A 15,488-nucleotide genomic window follows, 5' to 3' on the forward strand; every position below is an offset into this window, starting at 1 on the left:
CAGAAAAACAAACAAAAAAATATATGAGGTAAAAAACTCCTGCCCCAACAAAATTTAATACCTTATCAATTTAACTTTACCTTCATTTGTGTGTGTGGGGGGAGGAATTTAAGGAATTTTCAGGTCTTAATTTCTCATACAAGAATTTAAGACTTTTAAGGATGTGGAAACCCTGTACACAGTCCTGTCAAAATGCCCCCATTTTCTTCTGTTAAGAAAATAAAAGAAAGTAATATTATTTCAAAACCTGTTGCACATTTTACGTGTCATTTCAATTCAACTCCAAAAACAAACATCTGATAAGGGTGAAAGACAAAAATAAATAAATAAAAACTGCTCATGTAAATGTACAGAAAAGAACAGTAACCAAAGGCTCCAGATATCACAATATTGATATTACCACACCTTTATAGGAGGCAGCATTACTTCTTTTGGTCAAGCATAAATCACCCACATGTTTATTGGTTACATAAACCTGAGCTAATTCTAGAAATCCTTTATAAATAATGCAACACAGCCACGTTTGGCTCATTTTGTTACAGCAGTATGTAGGTTACTTTATGGAGGCCCCAGTAAATGTAACTCAGCCAAACCATGAGGCCAATGTGGGGCACCGTAACCTACATTTGGGGATGTAGAAGTAAAGCCACAGTGAGGCATTTTTAGAGTAATATATAGGCAGAGTAAATCCCGTGGAAATAAGAAATAAGATTGTTTTTGTTACCGTTCAAGAGTTTCTGATGTTCCAAAGTGACCTGTCAGTGGATTGAGGCTTCCTCCTCACTGTAGCACCATGTCAGTATCGTAGCCCAAAGGGGACAAACAAACCACATCAAAGAGAGTCGATTGCATTTCTGCAGCCACAGTATTTTGAGTATGATGACACAATGTGTGATGGTATCCCACACAACGCAGCTTTCACCCTCTTGTAAGGAACTCTAAGAGTCTCTTTAGCCGGCAAGATCCTACTCATCGAAATGACCAATACTATGGTTTTTCTATTTTTTTTTAAAGAAATACAAATACAAAAAGTGATTCAACACTTTGTAGAATCACCTTTTATTGACTGTCTAGAATGCATTTCTTATTTGCAAAACAGTGTTTTGTTTTGTTTTTTTCTCTTTTGGCTAGTCGTTCTTACTACTAAATGATCTGACCGCAATCAGATCCATGTGAATGGATTATGGCCCCAAGGCGACCCAAATGCGTAGAAGAAGAATGTAAATGTCACATAGAAGAGCACTGTTTACGGGAGTAATAAAGGACGGAGCCGTCTATGGATCGATTTTAAAGTTACTTAGCAACTGGAGCCAAAAGTATCGTCTCAAGATCATAAGAAGAGAGAAGCTAATAAAGGCATACAAATAATAGCATTGTCCTTTGTTGGAAAATTGACTGAAACTTCTGTAGAGAAGTCTGTTTGGGTGTGTAGTCACAATCGGGAGTGGTGGGATTGTGACGTGATGCACTATGCTGACAGACATTTTTCATAATTTTATAGTTAAAATCATCAGCCTTTGTTTACGTCCTGACTTATTGCGTCTGGCTTCTGCTGGCATAGAATTATGACGCGTGTTTGACGTCAAAGACGTAAAATGCAACCCGACTGTTCAGAGTGCAGGCGCTTTGAAAACTATCAAATACATATCTAACTGAGTACTACATAAGGAAGTGATGCAAATAAGATTTAGTTTTCTTTGGGTGAAAAGATCAAAATTAGACTGTTCACAATGCCCTAAAATAGTTGGACATGGTTTCATATAGGCAAAGAAAAAAGAAAGAAGAAAGAAAAAATCAGATTTGGGATTTTGTCCACAAATTTCGATTTAGTTTCAGTCAATCTTCTAACTTTTTAAATGTATTTTTACTTTTACTTTAGTCGTCAATTCCTGCAACTTAAAAAAAAAACAGAAATATGTTGCTTAAACTTTAAGAAAATATTTATCCTAGAATAGAAAATAATTCATAACTTCTAGTCCCATTTCACACAACTAGTCATATTCGATTGTAGTCCGATCCAATTGATTGATCTGACTAGTAAAATCAAAGCTAATTTTATTTGTCAACAGAAATAACATTATTTTCAATAAGTATTTGCCATTAGATTTAATTTGATTAGTTTTAGTTCTGTTTTCATGTGTAGAAACAAAAGGAGATGCATTTTACAGAAACTCTGATTCTGTAATATCTACTAGATATTAGAACAAAGGAAAATGTGTGTGTGTTGGATCTCAGTTAAATGTTAATATGGCTGGTGCCGCGGGTTTGGTTCAAAGAGGACGGTAAAGCTCAAACAGTTGGTGAGCCGCGGTGGCAGGTTTGCATCCAGAAGGGGCTCCGTGAGAACCCAGTGGGAGCCAGAGCATGGCAGAGTTCTTCTCCAGCTCAGACCCGGCCCACATCAAATCCACAGTCTGTTACCGGGAGCTTTCCACGAAATCAGCATTTCACTCAACAGCCCAAAGATTCAACGACGTCAAACCGAATGTTCGCTACGGAAGAGAGTGACTGAATGAGGTCTTTAGGCTCTGATGGTTAACACGGGGAGCAGATGAAAAATGCATGTCAAGTGTCCATGTCAAGTGGAAAACGTAAATAAACTGACATGCAGAACAATGATTTAATAATTTAAACTGCAGCTCTACTGACTCGACATTGGTTTTGTTATTCTGAGAGGCAGATATTTCAACAGTATCCTATTGTGTTACAACAAATAAAGAAGTGTCTGTTTCCACTAATCCTTTGGGAGGGGGAATTACTTCAGGGGATTCATATGCGAGGGGAAAATACAACTCTAATAGGTCGCATGGTTTAATTCAACTCTAACAAGGAAAAGAAGAGGTCAGGTTCTGGTTTGAAGGTATATTAGAGTTCTGCAGACTTTCAAGCAATACATTTTCCATCATTCGATTAAACTCAACATTTAGTTACTTGAAAGGGAAATTAAATGTCGCAACTCATATCAAAGAGGCGTCATGGATGATGATGCTGGGCAGGAAGGATCTCCAGTAGCAGTCAGTTATAGCAAACACCTGGTGGAACTGCACATCAGCTGGCCTCATTATAGGCTCATTATAGGAGCTACTCCTCAATGCAACGCTGGTAAGAACCATGATAACGACTTGAAAGAGAAGCGATTTTGTGATGACGTGCTGAAGGGGAAGTGTCAGAAAGAGCAGAAGGTTCTTAAAGAGACAGAGGTCCGATTTCACGGCGTTAAATTACGCAGTCAAATTTCTTTTAAGTCATGTTTGACATATACAGCATTTTTATAACAACTGAAGGCAGTTATAAAAATGAAGTTCCTCTGGATGCTCCCAGTTGTCCTACTGACATTTGCATTGTTTAGAAATAACTAATCAGAGCCAAGAGAGATGTCTTAGCACTGTCAATCATGCTCTTGTACACAATGCTCACACCTCTCTCCTGAACAGCAAGAGGTGTTGTTCAAGTTTGTCGTTGTGCTACAGCTGTGCTAATGGAGGAGAAACAACTTTACAGGACAATTAATTTATGGTGTTCTCTCCAGACTTCGCTGTGGAGGGAGAAGAGAGCACAGGGGAGGGACGTGTACAGCGCGTTTGCTCAAATTTTCAGGCTAAGTCCATATTTTTTTCAGAACTCCCTACTCCAGCTTTAATATCAGCTTTTCATACGTGGAAATTAGGATTTTCAAATCTTGAAGTGTTGAACTGTGTTAAGGTTCAAATGTAACAACAAAGTGTAGTGACCTGAAACGACTTCGAATAAGCCATACATGAGACTTACGTTGAACAGGTTTGTCTTGTTTCTTTCACAGAAAAGTCCTTGTGCTGGCATGTGCTTCAGCTGTTGCCATGGGACACTGCTTCCTAGCAACACATCTCTGGCCCACTGTAGGTTCTGTGATGGAAAATAAATGAAAGAAAAAAAAGACACATCTATTTGCATGTATACTTTGAATAAACACACACACAGACACACACCAAGAGACACAAACACAAAAAATGAATACCCAATAAATCTAAATGAGAAGAGGAGAGGACTGCTCATTTGCAATCAGGAAAATGCAGACCTCTTCGCAGCACAGTGACTCACAAATCAGTGTGGATACGAGAGACGTGGTTGGAAAGATAGCAACCCAAAGCCACTTGGTGTTATCTGCTCCCCCCAAATCCCCCGAACGCTACGGCACAGAAAACCAAAGACGCCCCTTGCCGCCGTTTTTTCCCGAATGAGGATTAAAAACGGCCAGTCAAAGCGAACAGAAGAGTTTCCGAGAGCGCAAGTGGCAAAGAGGCTTTTAACGCTGGACGTGTCAGCGCTGTGAGGGCGGCTAAGCAACCTGTGCAAACAGCCACACATCAAGTGACTGTCATCATGTCCCTGCCAGGGTACATTCGCTTTCATCCAAACTGCTGAAAACTCCACTGACTGCTGAAAACTCCACTGACTGCTGAAAACTCCACTGACTGTAAAAAAGAAGAACCAAAAGGAAGTGTTACAACGAGTTACATAAACGGCAAACCTTTCCCTTTCAGCTTAGAAAACACAAATTTATCAAACTTCCTTTTGCAGCACACAATGAGGATAATTGTAATTATTGAACAGCAACACCGGAGGCCACAGAAGCAGAAAGGTCAAACGAGCTGACAGTGAAACATGGCCAAACTTGTTCCTATGAGCCGGAGCGACGGCTGTCACGATACATTTCGCTGGATGGTAAGTTGTTATGATAAACGATGATGCTTTTCAAGTAATGTCATGGCATAATAATGCAAGAACACCTTCTCAAAAGATCAATAAACTGTAATATCTAGCAAACTTTTCACATTGGAACTGGAAGACATTTTAAATATCCAAATAAACAAAACAACCAACATAGCAAATAAAATGGCTACAGAAATCTCTATAAACACAAAAAGAGAGAGGGCAGGTTGAGACCAGACCACCAGACTGAAACCTTTCGTCATCCTGTCTTTGAGAGAGAGACACACGAGAGAAACAATCACGCAAATTGAAATTATCGAGCCCTCGTTTGAATTTATTTCGATTAATTGATTTATTGCGACATGCCTAGCAGGAGCTGTAATATACTGAACACGGTGCTGACAGAAGGCTGCTATCACAGTAAAGCTCAATGCAGCCTTCCTATGCCAAATTGGCTGATGGAGGACTGCGCCACCACCCACACCTCTGCCCACAGAGGCTTACAGCCAACAAAGTCGGTGCATCACTGCAGTGCTCATAGGTCCAATAAAATAAATAAAGAAATAAATAAAATGACCGGTCCTGCTCAGTACGATAAATTCGCAACACATCTTAGCGTGTTTGCCCCCAAATATTTACCCTTAATACTGTCAGAGATGCAGCAGAGAGGTGTACTAGTAAAACCGACCTGATGAGTCTTGCTGTTGGTGTAGAAGTAGGCCAGGCGGTAGAGACTCTTGTAGTGCTGAGGGAAGCGGCTGAGGCAGAGAACCAGAACACGGACACACATCTCCACCAGCGTCCGTCTCTGCTCGGCTTGTTCTGTCGGCAGAGCTTTGGGCACTTCGATCGCCTCAGCGGGGGGCTCGGGCTTCTTCTTGCCTTCGCTGGCCGGGTTCTGGCCGGCACCCTGCTGGGGGGCCGCTGGCTTCGGCGGCGTGACCACGGTGATGAGAGGAAGAGGGCAGGGGTCGGCAGGGAGCTTAGGGGCCGGTCCCTCGGGGATTTCCACCACCATGCCGACAATTTTCTCCTGAATAACTTTCTCTTCTGTCTGGGCGCCGGTTTGGTCTCTATGTAAAACTGAAGACAGAAGTAAAATAAATACGATACAGATATCTGACTTATCCAGATATCTGTATTGGAAATTGGAGTATCGATTACATTGGATATCAGGCCGGAACTAAAATCTCCAATGGAAGCACTCAGCTCTAGAATTTAGTACGTCACAGCATTTCTATCCAGCAGCGCTTGTATCCCACACACAGACCCTTTGGTTAATAATAAATGGGTAGGTTGATCTCATGCTGCTTGTTGTTGACTATTGTTCTCTGCGTGAGTAAGATAACATGATCAACCATTTTCTAACAATCCACACTGCAAAATAAGCAATAAAAATATGTATGATTCGTGCTAATATCGCATTGGGTTAATATCGATATAGGCCAATACTCTAAGCTGCAATATCGGTATTGTATTGGAAGTGAAAAGGTTGTATCGAGACACTATTAGTCTCAGCTCTTTGGTTCCAGAGTTGCCTGCTGCCCCTTTGTGACCCTAAGCTGTAAACTGTTTAAAAAGAGTAAAAATTGTGTCCCATGGCCAAAAATACAAAGTATGGGTGCACCGACTGCAGATTACTGGCTAATCACCGATCTTTAAAAAGCCTGACCAATTCTGATTTTGGCCGACACTCATTTTTTAGTCTAAAAAGTTGCTAAACTTGCTAAACAGTTTTCAACTGCAGATGTGACGTGCAGGACGAGTCTGGCAGTCGACTCTGAGAGCAAAGGAGGACAGCGGCTGAATTTCAAATCTTTGCAAAGGAATATAGGATTGGTGATTTCAGGGTATTATTTTACAAATTAAGTAAGAAGAGCTAAAGTTATGGATAGCCTTAACAAGACTCTCAAATCTGATCACGTTTCTAAGATTAGTCTTGACTACCTGTGTCCTCAGAGGCGGGCTGGCCGTCCTTCACGGGGGTCGTGCTCTCCGACGACGACGGACTGGCTTTGACCGAGGCGGGTCTGTGACTGGTGTCCTGGGAGCTGGCGGGATCTGTGAAGGCATCCTGAGTGGAGTTGGAATCAGAAAGCAACACCACCTCGCTGTCCTGGCTCCGCTCTGAGTGAACAAACAAAAACATGGGTTACTCTGCCGGCTGCATGGCCTTGGACTAAAAAATGTGGGATTGCCTTCACAAATGGAAAAAATGTGAACAAAATGATTATGCTGTTTAAAATTTAATGAATGACATGTGTACCACTGTTTTCATGGTAGTTGCTGTCTCTAAATACCAAACAATACCTGCTCTACAAAGAGGAGAGAAAATTATATAATCATTCAACTGAAATAACTTCTGAGTCACAGATCTTTATTAGTGCATAACTAATGACATATTGTTAAGTGAGATGGTTTGTTTTTGTAAAGGTTCAAAAACAAACTGCCAGCATTCCTCTTAATTACCATGTTCTGCAGCCTCAACAAAAAATCTTTGACAGGAAACTGTTAATTAGGAAACAAGAGACCTTTGCTACTCAAAAAAAAAAAACCACACAGGGGATTTTTTAAAAAAGATTTACAGTCATGAGTCAATAGCAAAGTTACTGTGGTACTGTAAAGGTTTGTGTTAACTGAAGAGTTGTGTATTCAATGCTTGCTACTAGAAAGGACTTATTTTGGTGTTTGGAAGGAGAGTACCATTGAAGGAAGCCAGCCATATTGCAGACCTGGGCAGGCAGTATTCATGGTCAAACCCTGGTGAGGCTGTTGAAGATATGAGGAAGCTGGTTTGAAAAAAAATAATGGTGAGAAAGCACTTTTGCAGCTCTAAATTGACTTCGAAAAAAAGAAAAATCAGCAATAGCCTTAAATGATTGGAAAAAAATTTAAAAAATCCCCTTGAACATGCAGAACCTGATTCAGACAAGCATTTCCTCGTTTGAAATGAGACAAAAAACACAGTGCATGTATTATAGTAGCAGAGCTGCACACAATAACTGTATTTAAATATATTTCCAAATATATTGATATTCATTGTCACTTTCCTCAAACAAACAGTGGGGAAAATAGTAAAACTAACAATCTCAACAATATAGTCAATTTGGGGGATTTTAAACATTAATTGGAATTTATTGAGACAATATATTAAAAAATTGTATCATAAGAGATTTATCACAATAATTGATAAAATGATACGATAAATGCCCACCACTACTATGAAAATGTCCACAAGGCACTGCATGCATGCAGCTAAACTTTGAAAGGTTGCTCCTTTATAAATATCTCTAAAAGGAAAAAAAATAAATCAGAGGCTACAACCCCCAAATTTAATGTTGGTTCTGACTTGAAAATAGCATGTCTGAATCAGATTCCACATTCACCTCAGAGCACTTTCAGCAGGAATCAAGTCAAAGGTTGGACACCTACCCGCAGCAATGTGCATGGAGAGGTATTTTCTAATTCCAGCCAATAAATGGAAGCCACGTTCTTTCCAACTTGACATTTTCACACTAATTGGCCATAATTAGAAATCGTACCCAATTAGTAAGAGAGCAAACATGAGCCATGTAAGATGCTGGAATATCTCCTATTTTCGTTTTCTGTGTAAATTAACCCACACACCGCACTCCCGATGAAATGTGATTATACGACACCAGACAGTTTGGTGGACTGTGATTCGGGGACTGAACTCGTCCGGCTGCTAAAAACAATCACCCCATTAGAACTACATGCACATAAATGGCAAAGCAGGTGGTAAAAGCAAGCAGGCAAAGAGGTAGCAGGCAGGTAGGTAGGTGGGTAGGTAGGTAGGTAGGTAGGAAGGAATCTGGAAAGGGTGACAAAACTGGCAACGTGGGCAATATGGCTCCATTATTTGAGCGTTTAAGTTGAACTTACATGAATGGGTTGAGTGAGCAGATGCACTTCTTTTTTTTTAATCAAGGGGAGAATGGCTGCTGCTTTTTTTCGACTGTGAGCTTTAATGTTTCAATATTTTGTGCAGTTTCATATCCTGAAAATAACTTTTGTGTATATTTAATTTAAAAGTAAATGCTTACATTTTTCTTATTATTATTCTGAAAACAACAATTTTTCTTCTTAAATACATTTCTTGAGCTCAAATGAACTTTACAACAGTTCCAAGCACAAATAAAAATACAAAATGTACGCAAATAAAAAAAAAGAGCAGTACTAGTAGTATTGTTTTTGCTTGGAGCAATTTTCGCCTAAATGAACAAGTAAAGATAATTTTACATGCTTCTTTCACAGCAACAATCTCTAGTGTGGATGTTGTTACTGAGTGAAAATCACTCAAAGGCGGATATTTTTAGTGTTTAAAGTAAAGTTAGCGAAAGAACAAAAATGTAGGGAGCCATTTTAAACGAAACCATGTTTTCTACTGTCGTGACATTCCTGGAATTGATCCAGGCAGCCAAAGAGGGAGAGAGAGAGTTTGGGGTTTTCAGCAAATAACAGGAAGGCTAACAAGACAACAGCTTTCAACTCCTGTCTGTCTGTGATGAAATATGTTGGGATTTGATATGTTGGAAGGGTCAGAGTTAAGGTAAGGATCCAAATTTTCAAACATGTAAACATAAGGCTTTTTAGCAATACAGACACAACCAATTGTTACTGTATGATTCTGAGCATCGTTTCAAATGTGGAAATTGTAATAGGTTTGGATTAATAATAATAAAAAAAAACACTTATAAAATGTCTGGTATCTCTTACATGCATTGCTTCTGTTCCTTAAAAACCATACTACTATTAATTATAAGTGATAGTAAAAAGGCTCATAAAGAAAATATTTATAAAGATATTCTCATATTTCTTTTACATTATAGTTCATAAAAACAGGAAAAATTGGGATTTACAGTCACAATCAAACAATTAGAGTATAAGTTCCAATGAGGTTAATTTTTCAGATGAAAAATACCTTTTGAAAGTTGACAGCCTTTAAGCATACTTTTTATAAAGGCTGCTTTTTTGTATTAAATATGTTTTTTAATGGTCTGATGTAATATTCTCATATTAAATGTTATATTTTTATTAACTGTAAACAGAAAATCATAACACAAATGAGGCTTTCAAACATCCATCTGTGTGTAATTATTCTGTTTCACTTACTGATAAAGTTCCTGAAATAAATGAACTTTTCAATAATATAATTTATTGAATGGTTCTGTAGTCAATTTCTACAAAGTTTTTGCAACAATGAACACAAAACTAAATAAAAGAGATTATTTAAGAATCTCTCTTTTTTTTTCTAAAGAGGGCTGATTAAAATTGTGTTCAAAGTCAGCTATATATTCAGCCTGATAAATAGTGTAATATTTAGGCAAATGAGTTAAACATGATCTATAAGCAGGGTCACAGCAAGTCTGCAGCTTGTTCTTGTGTGTTGGCAAACAACAGCAGCCGATGGATGCCGAAACAACACCAAACATGTGCAAATGTGACACAAAAAGCTGAAGATGCTTTGAGAGAAACACATTTAAATTCTCAGTGAGAGGCAAGGTGATTGTGTAGAGAATAAGAAGCAACAAGAGACTGATGTTACGTCCCCACATGCTCACAAATATGCAAACACATAAGCCCAAATGCTCTCAGCACATACCAACCAAGATGTCAGTTTTTTTTTTGTTCCCATGCAAAGCATATTAGCCAAATAATCAGTAGCCATATTGCCCATTTCACCACATCCCAATCACCCAGTGCATGGGGACCATAGTGACTGAAAACAAAGCCATTGAGAATGGTGATTAGCAATCTGAGCGCTGCTCCCCAGTGGGAGCCTTTCTCTGTCCCAGTGCGGAAACGGCAAAAGAGCCCAACCCCAGAAGCACTGTCTAGGACTGGGACTGTACCATCAGCCTGCTGCTCCTCATGCCGTTGCTGCTGCCACTGCTGCCTTCGGAGTGTTTTGCGTTTGGCGTAATCGTGGTCAAATGGCGTGGCCACGTAAGGAGGGGATGTCACACCTGGGGTGACGGCAGAGGGGAGGGAGGAGCTGAGGACGTTCCCCATGCAAACAGAGGAACAGTTAAATTCTTCTTCCATCATTGTAGGAGGTTTCTCTCTGAAGATAAATGGGAGAAAAAAACAAAACAAACAAAAAAGTCACACACAGTTAGATCAGCTGTTGTTTTTATGGATAAATAGCGAAGCTTACTTTTCATTGGACCTCGGCAAGCTTGGCATGCTCTTTTCTTCCCCCTTTGCAAATGGCCCGGTCGCTGCTTCAACCAGTAAGTTAAATAAAAACTCGTGATCCAGCTCTGACTCGGTAGCTTGTAGCAATTTAAGTATGGATGCACTCAAGCGGAAATGCAACTAGAAAAAAAGAAAGAAAACAGAAATTTAATGTTGTAAAGATGCAGCTAATAGCTCCAAACACAAATTCTTTCAGAAACTGTTACTGAATATAATAAAAATGCACAGAAGGAGCGTCTCTGGACACATTCTGAGCAACAAGCCGAACTTCGCTTACTTCCAGGGCCTCCATAGCCAGGTCAGGAGGATTGTGGTAATGAATTTTCCTCGGGTACCGAGCAGCTTCTTCATGTAGATACTGAGCCGCCTGTAAACCCAGAAAAAAAAAAGACAAAACATAGAATACAGATTTGATTCCCAGTTGCTCACAAAGCTGATGCTTAAAACGTTTATTTCTACAGTTTTGTCAGCGCTAGAAGAGTGATGAGCAGGTTTACCTTCTTGTAAAGCTGCAGGAATTCATCGGGGGGCTTCCTGCGCTTCTCGGCTATCTTCCCCAGCATGTAGTGGATGAGCCACTCCTCTTCATCGCTGTCGCCCTCACAGCGGGAGGCCCCCTGGAAACACTGAAAAGCAGTCTCCAGCATGGAGTCTTTTCTTTCCTCCATCTGAAATAAAAACAAACGTATAAACAAACACTTAGGGTTTTCTCTCAAGGCGGCATATCAATAAGATCTACTGTGGGGGGGAAAAAAAATACAAAAGTAGCACAATGCAACTGAAGACACCAAACATCAGACAACGAAGCAAACTCTCATGGGAAAAATGATCAGTTCCTCCAGGATGTTGCCTTTTTGTAATTTTTGCAGGCTAAAATTACTATTTTTGTGACAATATTTTTCAAAAAGTTGTGATAAGAGTTGAGAATTTTTTTTAAATTTTATTTGTTATAACATGGTCTTACAAAAAAGTTAAAATTACTGCCAGTAAAAATCAGCATTTTAAGAAATTTCATATTTAAAATGAAAATAACACTGAACTGTTTACGCAGTGGAAGCAAATCCTACAAAACTTAAAATATTTTTTTTCCAACAAAAAAGATATATTAGGGTTTGCTTTTATCTTGCAATTTCAGTTTTCAAGAGATGTTATAAAACAAGAAGTGAAATTAGGAGGTTAATAGTTTTGGTCAAAATTCAGCCGAGTTGCAGTGATTGGCAAAGAAAAGAAGGAAATGCAGAAAACTTTAAGCTGGTTGATCAAATTTGCAGAAAAGTTGCAAAAATTTCAACAACCAAAAAAATTGCGAATGATGAGCGAATCGAAACATGGCAACATCCTCGAGGGACTGCGCTATAAACCATCTAGGCCTCACCTGTTTAACGACGTCTGGAGGGAGCTCATTTCGCCACTGTTTGAGCTGCCGAGAAGCGAAAGAGTGCAGCGCGTAGGAGATGGTGCCGTACTCGATCCACAGGGACAGGTTGGAGCTGTCTATCTCCAGGGCCCGCTTGAAGCAGTTCAGCACCGCCTGGGAGTGCTTCCATATGGGAACGTCGCTTTTCAGCTCGTTTGAATTGAGCTTCTCTTGGATCCGGCTGGCTCGGGCTAAAGCCATGCCGGCCCAGGAATCAAATCTGCAAGGTTTTAACAACAAAACAACGGTTTTGTTGTTAAAGCCACTTCTAAAAACTATTTCTCTGAAAGTGTTACATGTAACTGAGAAGATTATTATGAGACTGAGCAGCAGAGAAAGATATTTTGAAGATGGAGCCAATTACTGAAGATGTGAAGAAATGCTGTACCTGTTTGGACAAACGCAAATGTCATGCATATAAAACTTGATCGCTTTGGACTGCTCTTTGTTCTTGAAGTGATAGTCAGCCAACAGGTAGTAGATCTCATTGATGATTGGGGGAGCAGGAGGGCTGCCTGCTGGAAGGGATGGGACCTGAAAGAGCAAATGAAGACTTAAATGACTTGTAACTTCCCCTTACGTTTGGTGCAACCCAGCCAAACTGACCTTTTCTGTCATGTCCTCGATGTAGGCTGCCACTTCGTCCATGGTGAAGGTGGGGGTCTCGCTTGGGGGAGCTATGCTTGCAAATCTCCTCAACAGATTGGCCAGCTCTGCAGAAACCGTGCTGGTCTTATAGCTGTCGAACTCGGGCAGCGACTTTGGTTTGAAATACTGGAACATGAAGAGAGTGTCGCTCCACTGAAGCTCAACCTGTGAAAAAAAAACAAAAACAAACACAAAACTGGCTCCAGGGTCAAGAGATTAGCAACAGATCAGTGGGCAAATCTTCTCTGCAACTGTGGTATGTACATAGTTAGACTCGTAGGGCTTGCAAACTAAATGCACCAACTCCCACTTGTGGCTGGAAGCAAGAATTGCAAAACTCACCATTTAAAAACAAAGTGAATACCTGGGTCCTTCCAGTTTGATTCTGTCATAAATTCATACTTTTACACATCTGTTTTCTGTCTGTTCATTTTATACTGTTTATTAGATATGCAATTATTTTTAAAAGTACACAATATACTGTAGATCTGGAGTCTTCTATCTGATGGTCGGGATTTAACTACAAAAATTAGTTAGATAAAAAGGTGGACAAAGGCATGCAACACATAAATAGGTGAATGGACAGAGATAAAAACATATGGACAGATGTTAGCAACGGAACAGGGAATAAAGTTTAGCAATATCTATATTATTTCATGAAGCAGTGCTCTGATTGCAGTTTTCTGACCAATCTCTAAAAAGTCTGACCTGCCAATCCGATTTTGGATGATTTCTTTTGTCCGAAAAGTTGCTAAACATAGCAGCAAAATTGCTGAGTTGAAGTTGGTGCCTATTGTTGACTGAGCATGTGCAGACATAAACCTGGTGGGCAGGTCTGTCATTCAGCCCTCTCCCATGACGGCGCAAAAGGGGTAAGTGGATGATTTTTAGACATTTGTAAAGGTAGATAAGATCACATGTAAACGTCTGCCAATCGCAGATCTCCCAAAATCAAAGCGGCAGTATGTAATTTTTTTATAAAACATATAATTTTTTATATATCTGTTAAAAATGTCACCATGTCTTCACAGTGAAATATGACACAGATAATCTGTAAAAACTATAGTGCTCTATCTTCTCCCTGTTTTCCTACTGCCATCTGCAGAAATGCATCGCTCCTGGCCAGAAACAGCCAATCAGAGCCAGGAGGAGGGTCTTAGCGCTGTAAATCACACTTGTGATCGGACAAACTGTTTTCCCAATGATACATAATTTCCCTGCCATTAACACATTAAGCAGCGCATACATGAGTTGACTGACAGCAGTGAGACCCTCCTCCAGGCTGTGATTGGTTGTTTTTGACCGAGAGGTGCATTTTTGCAGATGGATGTAATATCACCGGGAGAAGGCAGAGCAACTTAATTTTATTATGTTGATATCATGACAGTTTTAACAAATATATAAAGAACATTTTCTTGTTGTTTTTTTATAAAAGGTACCTACTGCAGCTTTAAGAAAATTGGGGCCCATTTATTGGTGGACCCCTCATTCCATGCTATGTTTTGTTTCCTCTTGCTATTCCAAACCTTGAATTTAATTCAACAGATTTTTTGCAGCTGTGATAAACTTAGGGGCTATACACAAATACAAAAGCCTGTTGGTGTCATCATTTCTTTAGTTCTTATAGGAGTTATAGATTAAAAATAAGATAAATTCATTGCAAATAAACTACTAAGCACAATGAAGCCCAAACTGCCTGCTCAACAAGTGACAAAAAAACAACAACAGAATTTTGCAGATATTTTGTCAGGTCTCATTTAGCAGAGAAAAACAGTCCTCTAACAATGCCGCTTCAAGGCCTCAATTTACTTCACTGACACCTGTTTTGTGTGGCTCAGCAGCAAACAATGTTAATGGATATATCTGACCGTTTCAGCATCGAGAGGTTCATTGAGGGCGCTCGTTTGCGTCATCGGCAGTCTGTTCCTTTTCATGGCCTGCGCTTACATAAGTTTGGCAATACAACTGAGAAATAGCAATTAGTCAAAAGCCTTGAGCCACCTCTTCACTATTGCACCGCCTCTTCATCACCATTTGCCCATTATCTTCCAAACGGCTCAGCCACATTTGTTGCTGCTGCTGCTGCCTTTTAGTTTGTGGAACTGTGATGCGCAAACTTAAACATAAATATTGAAATGAGACACAAGTTTATTTCTGATTCTGCAAAGACAATTATAATAGGTAGAAATTACAGGCCTGACCTGTGGAGATGAGTGGTCCTCAAGGTAGCGCGCCTTGCTCTTCTTACTGGGATATGCGTATAAGCAGAAAAAGCATTGCTCCAAGGCCATTTCCAGCTCTTCCTTATAGGGATGGGAGTCATTGTTGCTGGAAGCAGCAAATTCTTTCTCCAGTACCCTAATCTGCAACAAATAAGTTGCAAAATAAAACCCAACAACCATTAAAACTGTTTAGAACATTCTTAAATTAAACTTTTGAGAAAGTATTTCAACCTCTTGAACTCCTCCCGATTTTGTCGCAAACCACAAACTTCCTTGAATCTTAATGGGATTCC

The 15,488-nt window shown here is 39.7% G+C and overlaps 1 protein-coding gene across 4 annotated transcripts in view; it reads right to left on the reverse strand.

The window, feature by feature from the left end:
* The window catches only part of cabin1 (calcineurin binding protein 1), a 46,707-nt gene that overhangs the window by 20,465 nt on the left and 10,754 nt on the right, over nt 1-15,488 (reverse strand). Inside the window, exons 20-31 of one of the 4 annotated variants that reach the window (XM_016679200.1) lie at nt 15,175-15,336; nt 12,932-13,138; nt 12,714-12,859; nt 12,284-12,545; nt 11,406-11,576; nt 11,186-11,275; nt 10,868-11,028; nt 10,677-10,774; nt 7,393-7,458; nt 6,637-6,816; nt 5,378-5,772; nt 3,769-3,882 (exon numbers count right to left, since the gene is read on the reverse strand). In XM_016679200.1, coding sequence (XP_016534686.1) covers nt 3,769-3,882; nt 5,378-5,772; nt 6,637-6,816; nt 7,393-7,458; nt 10,677-10,774; nt 10,868-11,028; nt 11,186-11,275; nt 11,406-11,576; nt 12,284-12,545; nt 12,714-12,859; nt 12,932-13,138; nt 15,175-15,336 — 2,052 coding nt within the window. Of the gene's footprint in view, nt 1-3,768; nt 3,883-5,377; nt 5,773-6,636; nt 6,817-7,392; nt 7,459-10,562; nt 10,775-10,867; nt 11,029-11,185; nt 11,276-11,405; nt 11,577-12,283; nt 12,546-12,713; nt 12,860-12,931; nt 13,139-15,174; nt 15,337-15,488 lie in introns of all 4 variants that reach the window. The other 3 variants (XM_007567167.2, XM_007567173.2, XM_007567171.2) reach the window with 3 other exon arrangements.

This window comes from Poecilia formosa, unplaced genomic scaffold (assembly GCF_000485575.1).
Source record: "Poecilia formosa unplaced genomic scaffold, Poecilia_formosa-5.1.2 Scaffold204, whole genome shotgun sequence".
Classification (NCBI taxonomy): Eukaryota; Metazoa; Chordata; class Actinopteri; order Cyprinodontiformes; family Poeciliidae; genus Poecilia; species Poecilia formosa.